Consider the following 21,654-nt stretch of genomic DNA (forward strand, 5'->3'; position numbering starts at 1 on the left):
TACTTTATAATGACACACACATGCTAGTGCTGCTATTGGCTCTGCGTCAGGTCTCCTCCTGCCCCTGTTCCTTGTTGCCTGCAGCTGCTGGCCAGCCTGTCAGTTTCTCAGGCATCAAGCCATCAGAGACTGCACCTCCTTACGCCACCAAGTGGTCAATCTCCAGTGCTGCAAACACCATTGGAGGGAAAGATGGGCATTTATAATTCAGATCTCAGAAATAAATAAATAATTTATCAAATGTATCATTTTATGTATTTATGCTTCTCACCCAAAAGTTAGTGCTATAAGAGTATATAAGTTACTTGTGACCCTTGATCAACACTCTGTGAAACAGGAAGTAAATATGAAAAGACTAAAGTAACCTTATTCATATTCTATGTTAACATGGAGACAAGCTGCACCCTCCATCAAATGTAAAACGGTCGATAAAGTAAGAGCCCCTGATTCTACCTTCAGTGTAAACAATGTGTAGTAGTTATAACCTATAGTCACGTCACAGGAGGAAGAGAGCATATTGAATTCCACAACTCCTCAGAAACATATAACACAATGCATTTGAAACCCACATTTAAAGATACAAGGTTTTTACTGACATGTAAATATCATCCATCCAGAGCCACAATAAAGTATATCAGTCTAAAAGAATACAGCTTTTGATTGCTTTTGAACACATTCTCTCTTCTTGTTGACAACGTCTGTTGTTAATTTGTATTCACTGGAGTATTCTGTCCCATCTTTGGTAACATGGATGAGAATTGGGGAGGATTTGGGAGGATCTCCTTCTAGCAGCTTTTTAAAGAGGCTGAGGTATCAATCAGGTGCTGATGTTAGCCTGATGCAATGCTTCAGCCTATGGAGGCTGCTTCTGAACTGCCAGTGCTTTGTAGTTATAGCTAGGCCTATATTATTGTCTTTACTGGTTTGAATGTGTAATGGAAAATTAATGAATTTGTTAATTACCAGAAAGGTTGCGTTATTAGTACCTGTCCCTTTGTTATGCTACAGGTTTGAAGTTCTAAGATATATTCAGCTATGGACTAGTGCGTGCAGCCTTTTTGACAATTTGCACAACTATAAATTCAAATAGAATCCTCTAAAGAGAAAAAGGATATTTGATATTAAATATTATACAAAATCAAAATAGTTCAAATTTTTATAGTAAGGTTTATATAACACTTAAGTCATATCTTTAATATACTGTAATTGTGAAAACTATTATTATTTACTAAAAGCACCATATCTAATGTAACTTAAACTACAAGTTCATTTTTTGTTTTTTTTCAAGGATGTACTGTCTTGTTTTGCGCCTATCTCTGCAATTAAAGTGGTCTCAAATTTTCATATTTATTGACTATGGGCAACTTAGATTCACCAAGAAAAAGACAATGATGCACCACAACTGTGCTTGTGCAAGAGGTTTATTCTTATGCTTTCAATTGTAATTCAAAGCACTGAATGAAGAAACAGAAAACAGTAAAATGTCTTCCTTTGGACATGTTACACACCCGAGAGTGCAATTAGAATTGTATAAATAGAATAAAACATCTGATATAATATAATCTCATGATTAAAATATTTTTCTCTGTAAGAAATATAGCATTTAAAACACTCAGAAAGACATTCAGTCACTCAGATCAGAACCAACTGATCGGCACTGTTCCCAAAACCTAATCACACTTAATTTCATATAGCCCTGAATAAACAGCAGTTCACAAAAACAATAAATATACAATTTGACTTTCCGCTACATTGTCTCTTTAAGATGTACAAAGTGAAACATAATAAGTGAAACGTCATACGTTTCACTTATTCACTTATGTCATAAATGTACTCATAGTAGTTGATACTCCACAACCGGGAACTGGCAGGCCAACTAAAGCTTGTTTACATTTGGTCAAAAAAAAAAAGTTCAAATGACCCCTGACTTATGAGTGATTCATACATGGCCTCCCAGCCCCACTCAGTGCTGAAAAGGAGCTATAGGCAAAAAGTGACTAATTGGACTTCTTGCTACTTTCCGTGCATGCCTTCCCTTCATCTTTGGCTTGGAGCAATTTGTTTTTCCCATTATTTTGAGAGGCTGCAGTGTGCTTTTTTACAGCTCCCCTGTTACTGGAGGAGGCCGAGGCATCTTGGTCCGTACACGAGTCCTGGAGGTCATCGGTGAGAGCAGCATAATGGGAGGACCCGATGAAAAGTGCTTTGTAAATGATGGACTCAATGGGAGCGAAGGGTGAGACAGAGGAGCCCGTCAGCATCATTCTTGACTAAACAGAAAGACAAAACATACAAAAATGAAATAACGAATATGCTGTCAAAACACAACATCACTCAACAAAATATCTTAGAGGCAATAAAATGATAAATGTAACTTTATAAACTTCCTGTATGATTAAACAGGTTAAAATGAAACTGATCGTGATATATTGTCGTAATAAATGTTGATGCTATGTGCTTGTGCTATGTGTTGAAGATTCAAGTTCAATTTTTTAACAGCTTCAAATTACATTATTTAGGCCAGTGTCTACAATGCTATCACAATACATTTGAGGCAATTTTGTTATTGTGATGTTATAATGTATTAAATCATTATTATTAAATTATTTTCAGAAATTCTGCATGGGTAGATAATTTTTCACTCTCAAGAATTGTCTGTCTGACAATTGCACTTCCACAAACCCCAATAGTTAATTTGTTAATATGATTGGTTACTTGTAAAGCATATAAATAAATTAAGGCATGGATTAAATGAACATCCGTGGGGCAAACTAATAAACACGAGCTGGGACAAAACTCTGCTATCTGATGAAATGACTCTGCGTTAATTTGACAGATCAGACTCGGAGGGAAGAAGACATGCCAGATTTATCTGTGTCTCCGTCAAGAGCACAAGTTTCCCAGAGAAGAGGGGGTGATGCAAGCAGATGAAAATGATGCAAAAGCCCCGGCCCTACGGGTAATACAAGCGAAATATGAGTCACTACAGCCCAAACTTCAAAAACGCCAAAGAGAGAAAGGTCATTTAAAAGACTCAAGACGGAGGACAGAGGGACCTACAACACTACACCTACACTACAGCAAGTAATGACACTGGCAACCTTTTGTATTTTCTCCAGTTTTGATAATAACAATGGACCAGATTCAAACCGTGAGCCTTTATCTGCAAGCTTTACACTAAGCTAATAAATAGAACATTTAAGTGGATGTTTCACTGACCTTGTTGGCAACGAGAAAGACTGTATAGATGAGCATCAAGTGGTGCTTTTGAACAGGCAAGTACTGGGTGTGCTGCAGAGAGAATAGCACTGCTCCAATCAGCGTGATCTTCGTGGGGCTAAACAAGAGTACAAGAAAATGTTGTTGTCTCACTGTGTTGTTTGAAGTGGTGAACCAAAGATGAATTCCAGTTGATAATGTATATTCTATTCTAAAAACTACATACAATATGATATAAAATATTGTCTAAGACTATGTTTAGATTCTTTTCCTGTTGTATTTATGTGTGATTTCTTTGTATAAATACAAAATTGGACTTTATCAGCTGAAATAAACATAATCATTACACTTTTAATCATTAGATGCCTACAAGTTAGAAAAGGCACTTACTAGGTCATTTTTAGAAGCTCATTTGTTTCTGGCTGCCATACACCTCTTACAAGTTGTTCAAATTTGCTTATCAAGCCTCCTCCGGCTCCTGGTGGATGCATTGTACGTGTTAGTTAAATGTCCTATATGCAAAACACTTTTAGCCATGTCATAAACCTGTTATCTCATCAGACATACCTGGAGTTGTGTTTTGTCTCATTCACACATATTTTGAGTAATCCTGTGTTATCAGATTGTAACTTCAGTTAAACTGCTTTATTTTCCAATACAGTAAAATAATCTTAAGTTGTTGCTTGTTCTTTTTTTTTTTCTTTCTTTTTAAATATTTATGTTTTACCTTTTGTTCAGCTGAGATTGTCAATGGAAAGTCTCCCGTATCTGCCGGTGCACTAAGAAGTGAAGCATTTTCATTGAGTTTAAAAACAATAGCAGTCACTTCAAAGTTTGGCAGAAAGGGATGAATCAATCAAAATGATGCTATTGAAAGTGCACGGAGTAAAAACACACAGTGGAGGACTCTCTATATTTCCCCTTGATGACATCACAAGGAGAAACAGGGTGTTGTCAGATTGAGAGAAGAACACAGTCTAACTATACAGAATATGTGTTAAACATGTGAATGAAACAAAACACAACTCTGGGTATATTTGTGATGAGGAAACAACATTGTAACTTAGATGAAGCATAGTGCAATATAGACTCTTTAAAATGCTCATTACAGAGAGTAAAAAAGTAATAAAGTTGTAACAAACCTCTTGCCCAGCCAATGGCAATCATAACCAGAAGACTGTCCTTGTACTTGACGTGAGCCTGAGACACACCTCCCAACACCTTCCATGTTCTAGTCACCTCCTTCATCCCTGACAGCACCAGCCTCAGGGGCAGTAAGGCAGTGCAGCAGTACAACAGGTCCCCGGGGCAATAGAACACCAGGTACCTACATACATACCATACAAACACATACACTGTAAATCCTTAACTCAAGGAAAGCACTAAAATCACGTGTCAAGTGCTGTGCTAGTCATGTATTACTGTTTGACAGCAGAGGGCGCTCCAATTTCTGAATACAGCCATTTTAAAAGTTACCAGTAGGGGGAACCAAAGACAAATATAATAATTGATAAGATAGTACTTAAAATTCTTCAGGCATTTCAACTTTTTTTTTCTGTTTAGAATTTGCACTCTAAATGAGTGCAAATTGAGCTTTTTGTTATGTTTTTATAGAATTTGTTATATGTGCATTTGTTATGTTTTCCAGTAAATATGCTGTTATATCTATTACAGATTGTATGAAATTTTGTTCTTGACTTGAGTACTCTGTTTAACACTCTACACACCCTACACTTCTAAATACATGCTTAAACAAATTCTATAGAAGTAATTATATAAAAGTATAAAAAGTAATATTCTTTGCCTATTATCTCTTGGTCCTTGTGTATCTAGTATTCCTCATGCTCTATACAGTATACAATAAAATTACCAAACAATTGTGGCCAGGAGAACACTGGTTCCATTGGACAGTGGTGCCACTGGGGGCTCGGCCAGCATGATCCCCGAGAGAACGGCTCCTCCAAAACAGAAGAGCATAGAGCTGAACCAGCAGGCCAACGGACTGACCCGAGACACCTCCAGGGCTCCTGCACAGGCAAAGAGGACAATTTATATCAGTATTGCTTTTTTGTAACATTGACATTACAGAATGCAGATGCACATTTAATTGCACATTTATTTAATAGATATTCTGCAAACACACTTTTTAAACTAACATTACTGTGCTAGTCTACTGAAAAAGGTTATTATGAACTCTGAAACTAGTGCATTCATTGTCTAGTGATACAGTCTGTGATAGACCAAGGGTGGGACCCATCAGTTATCTGCTGTAACTGTCTGGGACACAGGCGTTAAGATATAATCTTGTAACCAACATGTGGACTGTAGAAACACACCCTGTGACTGTTCCTGTTGATGGACTCCCTCCAGCAAACTGAGCTGGTATGATCACTGTAATTATAATGCACTTCTCTTATAAATAAGCACTGTGGAAATGGAGACAAGGCAGTGTGGTCAACTCTGAACATGGCCTTTGTTACACAAGTTAAATATTAAACCAAAGAAAAGAAGACATTGTGCAATATTGATAGTTCAAAGTACAACTCAGAGAAGCAGTATTCATAGTTGAGTGCCATAATTTATCAGTGCACTCCAGATAAACTGCTCAATGCCCTTTTTGTATTTGAGAGACATGTAGCCTATTCTTTTACCCCCTTGGACAGTGATTCACATTTGTATGGACAATTAGCTTCAAGTCATGGAAATGGTTGCATAACATTTCATTTAACACATTTCCATAATATATTTTTATGTATATATGCAGCATAGTGAGTCAGTGCATGTGCAAGACCATACTGTTAATCTGAAGATTACAGGGAGATTATGGACTCCTGCGGACAACCTTTACATTGAGACCAATCCCTTATCCCTACAAAAGGCATGTGGCAAAGTATTGCTTTAAATGTAAACATAGAGTTGAGGGTATAATATAGCACTTGTATTGAAAGATAAATGAATGTATAATGTCATGCAACATTTCTCTTGTGCTTCTGCTCTGCAGTTCACAAACAAAGCAGATTGTTTACATAGTAAATAGTGCAGCTGTGTCATCAGCTTCAGCCTACAAACTCAAGTGTGTGGTGTGAACAGTAGGCTGGTTTCACTCTATTGCACAGAGTTACAGTAGGTCTAGATCTACCTTGTTTCTCCAAAAACAGAAGAATGAAAAAGTGCTTATTTGATTGTGCGGCCGCAGTTTGCATAGGAAGTGACATTTACAAGTCAAAACAATGGAGGAGAGACAGACCAGACACAACTTAGATGCTGAATAATAACACCCAACATGTCAGGATGTATTCATATAAAATACATGAGTGTTGATAAACAAACCAGAGATGGTTTAAATAAATCCATACAATTCTTTAAGAAATATTATTTCCCAAGCCTGAATATCATGTGATATTACCCCCAGTAAAATTATACTGAAAAATTAGTTTAATAGAAAAAAAAAAAAAAAAAATGGATCAAAAGGGGAGGGGTGAGTGATTGTAGCATTCCATTCCTTCTGAGGAAGAAGTTTTACCTTCGCACATAGAAGTAAAGTCTATCAATGTCTTCACTGTTATACAATCTTAGAGAAAATAAGGGCTTTAAACTGGGACTCCACAAGTATCTCCACATAGACACATGAGGGAAAAGTGGGGAAAGTGTGAGGATTTCTGTTTGGTTTGGCCTAAAGCAAGTAGCTCACCTTTATGCTTATCTTTCATCCTGTATGGAGGTATACAAGGGTTAACAGTTCACTGGAGGTCAAATTCTTCATGAGGCATGTTTTAAAATAGAGCCTAGATTCACACAAGCTGTACAACAATAGTTTGTGTTGTTGCCTGTCCTTGAACTTGGTCACATAGTGTAGTGTGTGAAATCCACCTGTCCTTTTAGGCCCAGTGTGACATAACTCAGTAGAGCCAATGCCTTTGCTCTAAGAAGACATGCATTAGTATACACCACAATGTAGATAGAGATAGAATACCAACACCACCAGATAAAATCTGTTATCTTTTCAGATTGCTCTCCTGTTACAACAACATTGCATCTGATAATGCTGCAAACATAGGGAGCATAATAATTGGTAACAAAATGATTAGCCCTATTACACATAAACAGCCAGTGACTGTGTACATGTGCTACAAAGTAATAGTAAACTCATGAATAATTATGTGTGAGCAAATGTGTTTACACTCAAGATCCTGTGATATCGCGCGTTTGGGCGGGGAATCAAATTTCATTCACAATGCAACTTCTTTCTGGCAGAAAATCTTCTATAGTTTTAGTGTGACCCGGATGTTAGTTTACAGATATTTACTGTCTCTGCAAAAGTTCTTATGCAGGTAGCTTGTACTTTGTGTTATGCTAGTCTTACCTGGCTGCTCCCTCAGGGACATCACTGATACGATGTAATGCGCCATGTCAAAGTATGGGAACATGGATAAGTTTGCCAGCCCATGGGCCAACTCATCCACATAAAGCACTTTAAGCAAATCCATTGTTGCACTACACGTGTGCAACCTTTCTAGCAACAAATGCTATTGGGGATTGTCCACAGGGTTGTTGAAATCACCCAAAGTAAAAGGCACTGGTCCAGTTTTAAGCATCCGGGCACGCACTTGTCCATCCGCCGTCTGTCGTCTCAGACTTAAGCCGTGGCTCTAAAGCGCCTGGCTGCCCTGGCACGTCGCTGCTGCTGATTGTCACGGCTTATTATCAGCCTTGGAGGGTTGTGACTTGTCGCTCAGCAACGGTTCCGTATCTTTACAGTCGGAGGATGGCCACTGCCGCCATCAGCTTTCCGCGCATACGCGGAATTCGTGCCCCGTGTTCCGCCATTCTAGTGATGTGGCAGGCGGAGCGAGCGCGACTTTATGATTGGAGCATAATGAGAATGTAGCCTATCACAAGTCACAGATTGTTTGTGCCATAGTGCTACTGGAAACTTATTGTCATGTAGTTCTCCCTAATAATGGCATTATTAATGCACTAGCACCAACTCCAAACTGCGCTGCACAGTGCGCACAAGCTTAGGCTCAGATAACATAAAGGAGATGTAAAGCTAACAGGGAAGAACAACACTCATGGCCAGTTATTTTAGGCACCATTTTGAGTCAGTGCAAAAAGGGAAGAACAGTCCAAGTGCTCTGTACAGAAGTTAGGGCACCGGCAAGGCCTTGTGATTATATCCTACCTGCATGTTTATTGCGTCACCCTCCAAAAGACCAGCAAACTGTCAAAAATAAAATAAAATAAAATAAGAGGATTTTTTATAGACTTAGACTGCTACATAGCCTAGGCTACTCTTCGTTATGGGCTATAGCCTAAACATATCAGTCATCTGTGCACACTGCTGCAGTCTACAGCTTTGCAACTTTGACGCACATCTGACCCCTTGCGGTGGCAAAAATTATGAACGTAGCATAGTACAATATTTTTAAGTCATAACAACAATTTTTTGGATGTCTGAAATAGCTCGTATTCCAGGTACTGTAGTCAGAATGTAACAGGCTATAGCCTAGTCCTAGAGCATAGGCTTTTTGATTTTACAATTTGTGTAATATGACAATGGTGTGTTTTAATTGATCAGACTCCAATATGGAGGTACATTTTTTAATATAGGCAGTCAAATATTGTTTAATTACATAAATAAAGTTGTTTCATAATTCTATTGGGCTATTACTTACAAGCGCCTTGTTAAATACTGTGATATGATTTAGTACCCTGTAGGTGGCAGCAGTTGACAAGACGAAAAAGCACCAGCAATAAAATTATAATAAGCCCTTTTTGTCAGCCTCTCAGAGAAGACTAGGGTTAGTGACGTTTAGTAGACTAAGGGTGAGTGCTCCCGGAAGCTCAGAAAGAACTTAGATGACCTTTGTCCGCCTCTATAATATTTTGTCAGCAGATATGTGCAAATGATGACGTAATAAATGGGTGACGGTATATAGATCTAATCAAGCACCTCAAACACTCCTGTATTTGTCTTGGTGGGCAGAGCAGTGAGATGTCTATCTGCTTATTATTGAAACCCCTGCCCTGTCTTCACTCAGAGCAGCTTATTTTAGGCTACTTTATTGGCACTACCACTCCAATTCTCTGACACCACCCATAAATAGTTAATATTTTAGTAGCAGAGCTCCCCCAGGTTCAAGGCCTAAAGTGCTTATCAGTGCATTTGACAGGCAGTTAAATAAATCTAGGTATTTATAGATCATATAGGATTGGTACAGAATATAGGATTACTGATCATCCACGGCTTTTTGCCTTATTTTCCATTATACCAGGAACCACCAAAAAAGTATTCTGATCAAATGAATCCAAATGATTACATTATTGACCTCAGTGCTACACACCAGCAAAATACTGAAGACTGGGAACAAGATTTGCAGTGATTGTATGTTGTCCTAGTCGACTGATTTCCATGGTTACTATCAGGTATAACAAAGGTCACTCCATGGGGGCTTTTTAACATAGCCATGTGCCTCATCCTAGCCTGGGGAAGGATTTCAAAACATGATAAGAACAAATAAAATAAAAACCTGTCTGAAGACAAGACTATTAAATAAAGCATGACAATATAACAAATATATATTTTTCCTTTCCGTTGGGCTGGATTGTACAACAATAAATCAGTTAGTTCATAAACATTCCTCACATTACTACATGTATGTGACATGTTTTAGGAAGACACTATTACATATTATAAACACAAAACACCAACTTATAAGCAACTAAGTGGCAAAACCGTTACACAAAAGTCATATATCAGGATTTCTTACTGCTTAACATTTATACATTTATTCAGTGGAATTCAGGACATTATCTCCACAAGGGTCACTATATAAAGCAGGGTAATTTCAATCTTAGCCTAAAATACTGTAAAGGCTTTCAGACTTTTTTGTGAAAGCAGACTGATAAGCATTACCAACACACAATAAACTCATAAACTCATCAAGTCATCTTTCTATGCCACTGATACTGTAACCAGTAATCAATTATTGATGAATCAAAGGTCTGAATGTATGTTACAAGTAGACCTACATGCTATATTACATGCTACATGACAATAATATTGCAAAGACACAGTAGACAAAAATAATTCGAAACTGACCCAAAAAGGCTATAATGTTACCCAAAAATATACATTAAAAAGAAGAAACTAGACAGACACCAGGTAACAAGTATCTTTCTCCAGCAACACCCTAATCAAGGCTATCATCATAAAGTAACTGATTGGCTCTGGCTGGTTCATTGAGTGTTCTTCCTGCTTTCTCAGTGGGAAAATAGACTCAAACCTGTGGCACATGGAACTAAGCACTGCGCATCACATAAACGCACAGAGAAGGACCACGGGTGAGTCAGCTTGTTGTTTTCCGCCTGAGGAAACACGATGTATGTGGGACATGGGTCGCCTCTGGGTCTGGCAGAAAAACCTCTCACCCTGAAGACCTTTCCACAGAGTCAGAGCTGTCAACTCAGGCACAAGAAGCCAGTTCTGCAGTATTCTTATATTTTAGATATTCTATCAGATGTTTGAATATTCATACTGCTTTAAATGTAAAACTATTTAAGCAACCACAATAAACTCTGATTCAGTTTTTTTGACAGTATTTTGCTGTTAATGTATGTGGGTTTTTTTTGTTTTGTTTTTTTGTTTTTTTAATGTTTTTTAAACTTTACTAACCACAAAGAAATGCAGGCAGACATATGCCTGCGTCATCCTGTGGTAAATTAGTAGCCATGTTATAAACAGATTATTGAGTCTTTGATTAAGTGAAACCAAACTATAGTTAAGCTTTGACACCAGTCTCTGCCTCACTACACCTCTTTGATTACACATTATTATAACAGACAAAGTATCAAGGCACTACTTACTCTTTTATTGGAATGAGTTTGGTACCATTCAGTCTCACATTCATGGTCACATCTGTCAAATATAATTGACCTTTCAAACTGAATGAACAACCAATTAAATGGAGAAGAAAATACTGTGTTGCAAGCAGCTGGGATGGGTTTAACATACTTAAGAATATGAACTGAGCTCAAGCTGTTCCCATTTGGACCAGTTCAAATGGGAGATTAGTGTATTAGAACAAAGATCTCTTGATGCAACATGACAGCACATATGATAATACATATATACTATGATACTATGCTACCAAACAAAGTAATAATTTGAAAAACATGAAAATTTGCCAAATGCACCATAAAGTATCTGTGTAATTTTCATAAAGCAAGTTTTGGAAGAGGGCTGTCCATGTCTATCTGCTCTTATTTTTAGTCACTGGTGTCATGAATAACTAGCTATCAAAATAGATCAGAAGTGCTACATATACAGTATACTGCTTTTGTGTCAAAAATAGAATATATTTCTGCTCATGTCCCATTTCACTGATCTTTTGTGGATAAGCCTCCTTATAAGTCCCTTCCTCTGGATCCTACCGGATGCAGCCATTGTTTCCTGTCATTATCAGGAAGTGGTCAAACTTACATGCCTGGATAATGGAACCACAAAGGAATGCACAGCACATCTTCAGTGCATCATTCTCTTTTTAAAGGCACTGACCCCTATCCACACAAGTTTATGTTGGAATGTGCACTACACCCTTTTTCCAAACCTCATGAACCTCGACCTCCAACAAATTGCACATGTGCTGTTTGCCACCCTTTACCAAGACAAACCGTATCATTTGGAGAAAACTCGCCCAGAACTGGGTGTTGTCTAAATCTGGTAGGTCCACGTCACAGACATGCTGAAAGAATTTACAGCAACTATAATTTGAATAATGTTATAATACATTGATATGTAAAAAAAAATCTCATAACACCAAATTAGGACATGAGAATGTGTGAAATGCTGACTTTCAGAATGATGACCTATAGGTGTTCATTGGGGCCAAAGGTCAAAGAGAAATGCAGACATTGAAGACAGGTTACTACTATGACCTCCAGCAGTGGTCTTTTTTGACTGATCTTTTTGTGCAAATAGAATGACACTACAACTTGCTCCTGGACTATAGTAGTTTCATGACACTCCTAAAGTTAAGACAAAATCTGCTACATCATGTTGGAACAGAAAACAACTGAATAGCAGTTGTTGTAATAGCTGTACTTTCTCAGAAGTTGCTTCGGTAACTTTCTGACTACTGACAGTAGTGCGAGTCCTCTTGCTCTGTCCTGGTGCTTGAGGCTAATTGATCCTGATTAATCCCTCTCTGTGTGCATACTCATTGCTCACTGATGAGGAATCTGTGATGCCCACAACACAAAGACACAAGTGTTACAGAGACAAAAGCACAAGTGCACGATGCTGCAGCCTCATTATTTGCTCCAGTACCTGACGAAGCCTGTGTTTGTGGAAGCTCTTTAAGACATTCCTCAGGCTTTCCCACACTGAGGCTGCCCTGCTGGCTTAGAGGTGATAGAGCTCAGGGCCACAGTGCCTCTTGGAGCGGAGCAAAAGCACCTCTGTCTATCCTGTACAATACATTACACAGATTCCTGTGAGACATGTCCAGACATGTAGCTTAAGATGATGCACTGTTGGACTGTGTTGGTTTAGAGGTGGGCACTGGGGCTGCTCTCTGCAGACATATGTCATTCACTAGTAACACTAAGGGATTATACCTCCACACAGATGTCATATGTACTTTTTTATATGATATATGAGATGAAAAAGAGACAAAGAGGGTTAAGCTTTTCATTTTCAAAAGTAGATAATCTTATGACCATCTACCAAAACAGGAAAAAGTATGAACTCAGTGGCTCCAACATAGATGTTATCAGGCTGGGAATGTAAAGGGAGACAACAGTTTACTGTCTATCTCAGAACATGAATGAACAGTTTACTATTTGAGCCCACTGGTGAACCCCAGTAGCACCCTTTGTTGACTATATTAGTGGTGTTTTGGTGAAAGCTGACCCCCAGACACCCCCCTGTGTCTTACTTACCCCCAGCTGCTGTGGAGGGCGAGAATGGGAGGAGAGGGGAGAGGGGAAGGAATGGGAGGATTGAGCTCCATGCCCTGAGTGAGCCGGTAATTTATACTCTACAGGTGTCTGGTCTGACATGCCAGTGTTCATGCATGTATATTAACATATATGTGAGCAGACAGGGCAAATAAGCCATCTCTGGACATTACTCACTTCGGCAAAGCTTGTTAAGACATACATCACTTTGCATTGTGTCTACACTAATATTTTGCTAAGAAGAGAGAGAAAAAAATTTATTGGAAAGATTAATCTCCCAACATTGATTACCAAAACAACTGGCAGAGTAATTTTAAAAAGAAACACGAATGGGGCACATTACTGCAGATGTAAGCATTATGATGCATAATTATCAATTGAAACATCCAATACATTGTTCCTATACTGCCATCATTTACAGTGCAACTGTTGCGCCTCCCTGTCTCCACAACCTCAGAGTGTCTCCTCTTTCATTTTCCCAGACAGATATATGTGATGAGGGCTATTATATCAGAGAAAATAGGAAAGAAGAAAGCAAGTGGGGCGGTGGGTAGAGGGGTCAGAGGGGACAGTGCTGAGTCAGCCTCATCGTATGATCTATTCCAGTGTTTGCCCTGGGACCAGTTATGTGCCTGAGACTCCACACTCCATATAACATGAACATTCTTAGGACGGAAAGCACTTAGCACCAAGGATCACATTACAGGTTATGCTAATAGGCAGTGAAAGGCAGCCCATGTGTATCTGCTCATGGGACAATTCAGTGAATGTCAAAGTTCATGCCCTTGTAGATGCATGAATACACAAGAGCTACAGAACAAATGCATGGTGCTGAGAATCTACTGGGATAATCTTCCATCAGTTTGGCAGACATTAAATATCAGTATGATAATTCATGTGTAATAGTACTGGTCTGTGGGTGAGTTGGATTACATAGCCCCATGGGCAAGTGTAAGGAAATGAGGCAATTTTGATCAATGTGCTACATGTTTCCCTCAAATGTGATTCAAGGTACTCCATGAGTTCTATCTAAGAAATACTACTTTAAATTACTAAAAAGTGATGATGATCCTGAATGGTCCTAATATGAAAGTGTCAGGTTACGAGTTCCTTTGTATATGGTTAATTAATATATAGTGTTAAACAGGTTGTCATATATCCTAATCTTATCAGTAGATTAAGTTAGGTTAGGTTGCTTTATTCGTACCCATAGGTAAATTTGTTTTGCAGATTTGAGAGACAGGTTCCACATTTCACATTTCATTCATCCACATTATTTACAATAAACACGTATAAAAAACACAATGACAAAATAAAGTGTTACAGTACTCCAGGGCAGAATAGTTTGTTCCATAAACAATTAGTTAAATTCATCTATCACGCTTGGCTAAAATCACAATAAATATTAAATATATTGAAAACACACAGTTTTCCAAGAAAAATGTAAAATCAATAAATAGATAAATAGATTACAATTTATACATAAGTATGATCGCAGCTGGAACAAAGCTCCTTTTAAAACAATTTATTCTAGATAAATGTCAATAAATGTCATACAAGTTAACACTGTCAGTAATGTCATCAAAGGTCAGTGTTAATAAGCAAATATAATGAAAAATAGTATATTTAGTCTGCTTCATACCAGTTCAAACAATAGAGCAATATCTAAACAAGGTCATGTCTGTGCAGGATATGCCTCACAATAAGCAGGGCTTACTCTCGGACAGCTGTGTGTAATTGGCTCAGAGGAAGGAAGTGGATGAATAGTAGGAAGCAGGTCGAGAGCAAACACCCAATCGCAGCAATGGCCTTGGTTTGAAGGAGGTATAAAAGAAGAAGAAAATATGCCCATGTCTGACTGCTGTTGCTAGGTAACACTGATTAGACTTAATCACAATGGGGCCGTTATCTGTAGTGCGGGGTCCCACCCTTGAGAAGGTCATTCCAGATGGTTTGATTCCTGTTATCACTGGCTCTGTACTCTAGACAGAGATTTTCATTTGCAGTGTAGGTCAAATTTTGGACTGCACAGTTATGTCAAATGTGTGCTTGGTCCTACTGAGATATCAGCAAATATAAAACCTACATTGAATGAATATGGATGTACCCTGTTTGGTTTTTTGTTGTTGTTTTTTTTACAAGATTACCAACTGTAAAAGGAACCTTGATTCTATCCCACAGTCCTAAAGATAGTGTCCACCACAACTGTGCATTTTGTGTTGTGGGGTTAAATACGTTTCAGTCTTTCTTTCCAAATTTCTACTTCTTTCATCCAAATAACTAATGCAAATACAGTCTTTGGTGATCCTTAAATCCTTGCCCTCTGGCCACACTTGAATGCTCAAGTTGAATAAAATCAATACTGGCTGTAGGCTGTTACTTTTATCGACCTGATAGGATAGTACAATGCAGAAGCAGACATTTAAACAGCAAACATAAATACTTTATAGGTCCACTCTGGTCATAGTTTCCCCTTATCTATTTATTAAAAGAAGAGACAATAATCCCATAATCAACTTTTATTGTACTTTACTCTGATCTCACATCTGTGCTGTGTGAATGCATTGCTTTCACATTGTCAAGTGTAAAGATTTTTTTTTACATCTGTGATTATACATCTCACAGAAGGGGAAGAGTAATGAAACAAAACATACACAATGAGAAAAAACTAAGACAATCTTGAAAAAGATTTTGGACCCTCCATAGTGCAGATTTAATGTTGTCAACATAGGTACAGACGGCTAATTAAATAAAACATCTAAATCAAGTAAATTAAACTCCAGCTGGCCCTGATCATATGATTCCAGTGCTGGGGAAGTATATTTCTTGCTTTAACAAGTAGAATGATGCAGTCTTCAATTGGATATTGCCAGAGGACAGAACAACAGCTAACAAACCACTGCACATTAGTCACTGATACAAGGAGACAGATGGTGAGGGTGCCTGACGTGTGTTCTCCCAGGTGTTGCCTCCTGGTCAATTCTGTGAAGGAACTGGCACATCAGGAATTGGTATATCACTGCTGTGGTAGTGTACCCTGCTTCTGTACCAGCCTACATGTCCCATCATGCCTTGTGCAGGGAGTGCTCTCACTAAATCTCTCTCTGAGCCTCAAAGCAGTTGGCATCCAAATACTCAAATTGTAGCCCCTCTCCTGAGCATTCCATTCATACCAAGAGGCCAACCAACGCCAAAATCAAACAAAGGAAACATATCTTTTTCCTAATGCATATTTATTCAGGAAGTCCCACTTAGACCAGTGTTTATGCCAGGCAACTATGGTAGGCAACCACAGCAACATTTCAGATCAGTCAGGCTTTAAATAAAATTAAAGGACTTACATTCAATCCATGTAAAAGTGATTGATATGGATATCCTTAATGTTCAGTAAAAGCATATCAATGTCCAGTGAAACCTCTTAAAGATGCATTATGTAGCTTTTTTGGTAGAGGGTCCACAGAGATGATACTGTTTTACCTAATATGTTACACAATATTATAGCTCATATCTGTGGAGAAGCAACCCCCATCACTCTAAGAATGCTTTTTTTTCAGGGCAATACCTGCAATTGCATTTGATGCCATATAGTGGTACATTAAAGGCAGAGCAATAACATCTCCACGGAGACAAGCAGGTGGCGGGCCCAGTAGTGAGAAGTTACAAGTCAGATCAAAGCAATAAAAACTGTAAATGAATAAATGAATAAATAACTAAATGCCAAAACAGTGACACATTTCAGGCAAAGCAATAACATCTTCATTGGGGATAAGCAGGTGACAGACCCTGTATATTAGTTAAATAAGGCCATGGTGAGTCATATCTGCACCTTCAGAGAAGTGTCATCTTTCCTGTTCTGGGACAGGAAGAGAAACTGCAGCTTTACTCAGAAAGTCTGACCACACACAGAACAACAACAATAGCCCAGTACAGGATGACTCTGACACCTCTCTTCCACCAGCCGCTCTTTGTTCACGACCAGGGTGATTCATGACCAAAAAATGCTTTCACGACTGTCTTTTGTTGAACTAAATGACTTCTTTGTTTCACAACACATGCAAAAACATATACTTTCAGCATATTTTCAGTCACAGCAAAATTAATCACAGCATAAAATGTTGCCTCATCAAAAACAGCTTGATAAAACAACAAGGGTGTCTCTTTTTGTGTGTGTAGGAGATTCACTTTTGTGGCCTGCATTGTTACTGGGGCATCACATATCATCATGGCAACAGGGTCCAAAGTGGGTTTACATATGAACCATTAGCAACAACTTGGCTGGAAACTCTTTGAATCTGGTTGAAGAAGAAATTGATCTGCTACATGCCCTATAAAGAATCATCTTGGAACAAATAAGTAAGTTCATCCCATATTTTATTTATGCCCCACGTGTTTTTTTGTTTTGTTTTTTTTTATTATTATTTTTTTAGTTTTGTTTGTTTTTCCACCATTTAATGTGGTAATTCATTATGGCAAACTAATTATAATGCCACTTGTTTTCTTGCTTACTATGGGTTCCCAGAGTATAGTCAAAAAGATCAATGCAACATTAACAGTAAATAAGAAGTCTGTGTGGGGCTTGATGAAACTCCTAGCAATGTCTGAACAATTGGATAAAGTATGCTTCACCAAGTTCAGATTGGCGCACTCACACTGACTTGCCACAATACCACAAACAGAGCATGGCCAATTAAATAAGAGGAGCAGCGGCTTGGGCTTACTGGAAACTCACAAAAGGGTATTGTGTTGAAGTTCCAAAAAGGACACTCCAACTGAATGTATGGGAAAAGATTAACCACGCATGTTACTGTGCATCGGCACTAAACATTAGACAGGCTGTCTTCCAGCTTGTATAGCACAAGGTATTTCAAAATTGAGTGCCATGCTTATTTTGAACAAAAACTATGACAAAGAAAGTATCTAAATCTAATCTAAAACTATAGTTTTAGATTAGTGCAGTGTAAAAAGTATACAGGAGAATTACAGTGATGTAACCATATTCAGTTACCATCCTTGTTGTATTGCACTGTAATATTAGCAAATTGACAGTGACAGGAAGAATATTTTGAAAATGTATTTAGTCACAAAATACTGAATACCTGAATTAAAATGTATTTTGTAACATATTCTGATACATGGGCAAATCAGAGTACTGTATTTTGAATACTTTGAATACTTTTACATCAAGTTGTATTTAAAATGTACTGTAAAGATGCAACACAGGATCAAAAACAGCCTTATGTTTGTTTCACCATTTGCTATGCATTTATTTATCATTGATCAGAGAAGGGAAAATCACACTTACTCGCACCACAAGTGCAGTGTTTCATATTTTTTCTCACCAATTCCATGCAGTGCAGTGCATGCACACTGTAGATGGACATTTGTCTAATAGCACAAAATTGGCCCAATCTACTATCAGCCATCAGAGTCACACATTATGTGAAGCTTACATTGCAATGTAAGTCCACAATCATTTGATTTTAGATACTGAATTCATACTTGAGAAATGAAAGCATGTTTACTGAGAATCCATTTTTGCTATTACAAAGATGTTACAGATCCATCTGAGCAGTGCAATGGTAGCTGACCTGCAAAGATACAAGGCTTTAGTACTTAATACATGTATATTAGGAGATATTTGGAGATAATAAAAGCTTTTAGTGGTATCTTTACTCAGATGCCACATTTTCCTTTCATTATTCAGTTGTCTGCCAGGAGTCATGTGAGGTTCTGACCACCTGTGGCCCTTGACAGCACTAACCCGCAGTAGTTTGTAATGCTATGAACCCTAGTATCCAGTTAGCAAACCAATATGTGAATGAAATACAAGATTGCATACAAGTGTTTTTGACTGATTTACACATGACATTTATGACGAGGTCTTCATTTTGGGCCTGTGGGAATCTAGCAACACATGTTTGTAGTTCCTTCCTTATTCACAGGATGTTCACACAGATTTTAAGAGGACCCGGCTCTCTCTCGGTATCTTTGACAGCGACGGAGAGGAATGCAGCAAATCATCGCCAATGGGGGAAAGTGTTCAGGAAGGCTTGTTATTACACTTAGCACTGTGTGTTTGGCATTCTTTCCATTCACAGACAGTAAAGCATCTATTATGAATCACATATAGAGATGATGGAGTCCTTGTAGTACCAGTACAATGCAATAACAATACAATACAATGTTTAAGGTTTAATTCAATTGAAATTATGATAAATATATGAATTAGTTAATTTTTAGGTCCTTAGAAAAACCTATATTGATTTTATATAGACTTACAAAATATTTCCAGCTAATAAGAAGGCACATTACATATTAATGCAATATTACTGTTGACACTTATTACCTAGCCTATACATTTTTGTCAGCACTTTTTATATTAGAGTCTGACATCAACCAACTATGATTCTGTCAATGGAAAGTTTTATACTCCTAATGACCGTCTATGTCCCAGGCCTCTATTCCAAACCTTAAACTCAGTTCCTTTGTCTCACTATTGTTATTACCACAGAGTGATTCAAAAGCCACATTCAGCACTTCACTATATTAGAAAAGCAATCAGAGTTGTCCCAGAGCGCTGGGGTTTAGACCGTCTTATTTCCTCAGAGACGAGCTGCAGTTTTCCCTCTGTCCTCTGAAGGGAACGTCCTCTTCATCTTATCAGTGTGAGCCTGGAGCTGCTGATGTCTGCTCCGGGACTAAGAATTCTATTTTTGTCAAGACACACACTTCCGTTTTTCTCTATTTTTATTTTATTATGTGTTTTTTATTCTTTTCAGCAAAAAGACAAGACTGTACAGGATTGCTATCAATTGTAACAAACTGTGATTTGATACTTGCAACTGATAAATAAATAATAGTTAGTAAGTAAGTAAAAGACTGCACTAGTATGTAACTTTTTAATGCCATACCGTGCAACTTTCTGATGAGAATATGATACAATATGTTATTGTAAATATTACAGTAGTGGACTTAGAAGTAGAAGAACCTAACCTAAACTCTAATCATAACCTATTTAACCTATATCTTAAATTATAACCATGTTGTTAATGAATGGGAACCTGATTTTAGGAGAGGCAGGTCCCAAGTATAAAGTACACAGTATACAGTGTATACAGGTTTTAGACCACACAATGTGGCATATACCTGCCCATACGCAAATTACAATTGATTTTAAGCAATTTTTAAAATGTAATAATAGATCTTCATAATAGTAAGGATCAGTACATTTCATTGCACACATTAGTTTTAGTTATTTCATATTACAAATGAAATTACAAACACATTCCATCACCTGGCTGTCTATGTCTAAACTCTCCCTATTGAATTTGTCTGTTACAATCAAATAAGACTAGAATCTAGGCGTTTCTCAAAACAGATCCACCCTTAACACCAGCTACTTTCAAAACAACTGAAACATCCAAACATTTGCTCTTTAACGGAAAACGACTCAAGAGCCTGACTCTGTCAACAAATGGTCTGGTGATTTCTGTTGTGATGGCCTCCTGCAAACACACACGCACACAAACACACACACAAATCAGACAGGAATGTCTGGTCTTACCCTCTCCCCACTCCCCCAACAGGTGCTTATTAAGTTCAGTTACTCTGCTCTATTCCACAGGCCCACTTGGCTCCAGTCCAGTTTAATATGAAGAAAGAGAATAAGAGAATGCGGCTTCCCCAGACCACCCACAGATCTCTTCAAAGCAAGAACAGTAGACTCTGCACCACAGTTTCAGTTACTTCAGTTATCTTGCACCATCCTGGAATCTTTAGGGCCTTTCCCTTTAACACTTTATAATAACTACACTATTAATGGCCTAACCAAGCAAAGATGTACAGTAATTTATAATGAACACATGGTTTATTAAGAATGATTCAGGCTTTGAATAAAGTTTGAATACCTTAACTTTTAACTCCTCTAATAAACAATTTGTTAATTAAGCCTTTCATCCTGTTTTACTAAGGCTAATTAAGGTGTAGTTTTTATGTGTTATGTATTACCAAATTCAGGTGGGAGATATATCAAAGTTAAATATCAGGTTCATACAAAAAAAAAAGAAAAGAAAAAAAAAGAAAAGTACTGATCAATACTGTCCAGTCACATAATGTATATGCAATAGCCAAATCTCTACAAAGCACAGTTCAGATTTTCTGAGCAGAGCTTTTGGGATCAAACAAAAAACATCAGATAATTTTGACCCCTACAAACATGTTCTGAAATGCATCTCAAATTAGCAATTAACATTTGCTTCAGTGAGTAGTCTACAGGTGGCTCAAAAAATCATGCTTTATAATTCTATTTTATTGTGCCTTAACTTTTGTAGATTGATTGAATACTAAGTCTGAATAGTTTTGAAATAAAAACAAAAAAATCAGCTCCACAGTTTGTAATCAATGGCCTTCACTTTGACCAGTACACTGATCAAGCATGACAAACAGCTTTCTAAAAATACAGTTCTAATGAAAAAG

The 21,654-nt window shown here is 37.7% G+C and overlaps 1 protein-coding gene across 3 annotated transcripts; it reads right to left on the minus strand.

Moving 5' to 3' along the window:
- Positions 1-1,403: 1,403 nt before the first annotated feature.
- Positions 1,404-20,879, minus strand: tmem38b (transmembrane protein 38B). Of its 3 annotated transcripts, none has more exons than XM_055154096.1 (6): positions 20,744-20,879; positions 5,090-5,246; positions 4,362-4,546; positions 3,610-3,697; positions 3,220-3,337; positions 1,404-2,270 (listed from the first exon to the last, which is right to left on the minus strand). In XM_055154096.1, the coding sequence occupies exons 2-6, from the start codon at positions 5,194-5,196 to the stop codon at positions 1,998-2,000; spliced, it is 771 nt and encodes a 256-aa protein (XP_055010071.1). In that variant the 5' UTR covers positions 5,197-5,246; positions 20,744-20,879; the 3' UTR covers positions 1,404-1,997. The 3 variants fall into 3 exon arrangements, with proteins under 3 accessions (XP_055010071.1, XP_055010072.1, XP_020780854.1); XM_055154097.1 differs by lacking the exon at positions 20,744-20,879 and adding an exon at positions 8,402-8,522; XM_020925195.2 differs by lacking the exon at positions 20,744-20,879 and adding an exon at positions 7,583-8,050.
- Positions 20,880-21,654: the final 775 nt, after the last annotated feature.

The sequence above is a fragment of the Boleophthalmus pectinirostris genome, unplaced genomic scaffold, assembly GCF_026225935.1.
Source record: "Boleophthalmus pectinirostris isolate CB_2022bp ecotype Guang Dong unplaced genomic scaffold, ASM2622593v1 HiC_scaffold_18, whole genome shotgun sequence".
In the NCBI taxonomy this organism is placed as follows: Eukaryota; Metazoa; Chordata; class Actinopteri; order Gobiiformes; family Gobiidae; genus Boleophthalmus; species Boleophthalmus pectinirostris.